The sequence below is a fragment of the Athene cunicularia genome (assembly GCF_003259725.1).
Source record: "Athene cunicularia isolate RWA chromosome 1 unlocalized genomic scaffold, athCun1 chr1_part1, whole genome shotgun sequence".
Lineage (NCBI taxonomy): Eukaryota > Metazoa > Chordata > Aves > Strigiformes > Strigidae > Athene > Athene cunicularia.
The window spans coordinates 126,629,924-126,632,895 of record NW_020799091.1 but is presented as its reverse complement, the minus strand read 5'-3'; the positions used below and the strand labels follow the sequence as shown (position 1 = coordinate 126,632,895).

The window sequence follows — 2,972 nt, the reverse complement described above, 5'->3', positions numbered from 1 at the left end:
GAGGTGGGAATGGGGATGGGTGGACGGGGGTGCACATGACACAATGACACACCAATCCATCCTGGTGCAGTGTTTTCTAACCTCATGATAACTGTAGAATATGAGAGCTTACTGATGTGGTTATCACTGTGTTTAAGTTAGAAGGTTTTTATTTTCTGAAACGATAACAAGAGCAGCTTTCAGATTTCCCAAGGCTCTGTATCCCTATTTGTTCAAACACCTTGTGCATTTGAAGATTTTATCAATGCGGTTTAAGTAAAGGAACAGAAATTACTTTGAGTGCCATAGCAGTATAACACGTTCCAACATTATGTCAAAAATACCTTGTCAGCTAATACTGAAGTTAGTCCTTGTGTCATGGTCTGATTTGCATATTTTTGAAGTGATAAATTAGATAACTGTCACATTATGCTTGTGAAAAGCTGCAAAATTTAGTGCATGCTGTAGCTCTGCTCGAAGCAACCTCCACTTCAGCACAAGCGATGGAATTAGTCGTTTGGCTGACAGTGTTAAACCTCACAGTACTTGGGCACTGAGGTGAATTCATTTCCTGAGACACTGATATGCCTGGTGGCCAGTTTGTCAAAGGATATGTCTTTTAATTAAACTTTCAAAAGTTATTGTCCCTATCAGTGCTTGGATATTCTTAGCAAACACCACTGACTTCAGGCTTTCCATATCTAGTTTAAATTAATTAAAACAGATGCACAGCTATTTTGGAAGAAATTAGTTGGTGATTACTCTTATAGAGATTGTGTTTAATTCTTTCTTATTCAGGGAAAGAAATCCCTGAAAATGGGAGTTAAGCTTGCATGTAAGTATCAGTTATTAGATGTCTGAAAGAAAAACACTAGGGGTGATGGCTTAATTCAGTTATTATTATGATTGATAGGTAAAAAATATATCTCTATAAACATGCAAAAATCAGAAATGAATTAATAGAAACAACTAAGCAGGAACACTGCTGTAGAGATTCCATTATGGATAAAAAGCACATTAATAAAAAAAAAAAAAGTGGCTGAATTCATTAGGAGACTACTGTCATTAAATTGCCAATCATGTAGTTATTGTACTGTTTTATAGAATACTGGTATGAAATTCGGCTACTTTCTTAGTGCATAGGAAGTTTCATACACTCCATGAAAATAAATAAACCTGTGGTAATTTTTGCTTTCCTCTAGAAACAAAGACCTCTGCCTACTAAGGGTAACAGCTTAGGTTGGGATGGCCTAAGGAGCTCAAGGCTAAAGTGGGCAGTGGCTCACCACCTCTTCATCCCATCTCCCTTGTACAAACTGTTGAGTCGCTCATCAGTCACCTAAATTGCTGCTGTTTCAAGTGAATGACATTTTAGGGTAGAGCACCATTGATTTTTATTTGGCTTTAAATTTTCCACTTTGAATAGTTGCAATTGAGGAATCCATTAGCAGCTCATAGTGGGGGTCCCTGCAGGCAGTGACATCTTAGGCCCAGACTTTATCAGTCAAGCCAAGTCAAGGCACCCTTGCTCATCAGTCCATGCTTTCAGTGAGTGACTAGGTAGCTTCCATACTTGCAAAACTTTGAATGTTTCAGTAGTAAATGTTGGAAAGTACCATGCACCACTGCAAGTAGCGATTGCTTTATCTTGTATATGCTTTTTAAAGACTCCTATCCTAGAATTCCTAAAAGCTTTTTGAAGCTGAATGTCTTTCTCTCCCTTTTTTTGTCAAAGTACAGTTGCTTATGTTCAGGTTAGGCAGATGAAGAGGGTTTTATTTTCTATCTTTATTCTTTTCTCCACAGAAGCCAAACTGTGACAGAGGACTGATGCTTTGAAAAGAGAAGGGTGATCCTCTTATTGGCTGCTAATTCCTTGCTCATTTTGATTATTTTTTGTCCTGTCATCTTTGTAGTAACTTTGCTTTGCTACTGCTTGGGTTATTTTCTCATGCTTGTGATCTTTAAGAAAAGTAATGAAATAATCACTTGTAATAGAAATCTGTGTTTCTGCATGTAGGAAACTCACAAATGGGTGCTACCATAGTAGATGCATTGGATACTCTTTATATCATGGGACTTCACGACGAATTCAGAGAAGGACAAGAGTGGATTGACAAAAATCTTGATTTCAGTGTGGTGAGTAGAACTTGCCCTAATTTCTCTAGTACTTTTCACAGTGTTCCTCTTGGAGGAGACAGAAGAGATCTTTCAGCTGGAAATTAAAAAACTTATGATTCGAATATCAGATGTAAGCTTTAATGAAGTTCTCTGTAACTTTATTTTGAAAAAAAATGCACCCCAACTCTTTCACACTTTGAAAATACAGTAAATAGATGTATCTTTACTTAAAGTGTAAATTATAATTGGATAATGGCAGAAAAAGGAAGTGGCCAGTGAGAATCAACAGGGCTTGAGAAATGAAGGCAGAAAGTGAGACTTTACTAACTGATAGTGATTGGAAATAACTGAGCTGTGAAAGACAATTTCCCCCACCCCCAAGCATAATAAAGACCTGTCTAGTTCCTATAGAAGTTAAAGGATTGTTGCAGAGATTACCAGGAAACAGTCTGGTTCAATTTAGATAAGAAGTCTTCATATATTTTACTTCCAGTAGGTTAATTTGGCCTGTTAACTCCATTTGACAAATGGAAAAGAAGCAACATAGTGATACCTCAGAAAGCGGAAAACTTGTAGTTCACATGGGTTAACTAATCATGCTTCCTTTTTGATCAAAATGCAAATCCATTTGATCAGAGGGCTGAAACACCTCTCCTATCTATGAGGACAGGCTGAGAGAGATGGGGTTGTCCAGCCTGGAGAAAAGAAAGCTCTTGGGGAAATCTTATAGTGGCCTTTCAATATATAGAGGGCGCTTTTAATAGAGACAGACTTTTTATATCAGTGACAGAGGAAGGGGCAACAGTTTTAAAACTGAAAGAGGGTAAGTTTTGACTGGATATAAGGAAGAAATTTTTTATGATGAGGGTAGT

At 37.3% G+C, this 2,972-nt stretch overlaps 1 protein-coding gene across 1 annotated transcript in view; it reads left to right on the top strand.

Annotated features, from left to right (window-relative positions):
- The window catches only part of MAN1A2 (mannosidase alpha class 1A member 2), a 118,569-nt gene that overhangs the window by 35,159 nt on the left and 80,438 nt on the right, over positions 1-2,972 (top strand). Inside the window, exon 3 of the mRNA XM_026861035.1 lies at positions 2,000-2,118. Coding sequence (XP_026716836.1) covers positions 2,000-2,118 — 119 coding nt within the window. The remainder of the gene's footprint in view (positions 1-1,999; positions 2,119-2,972) is intronic.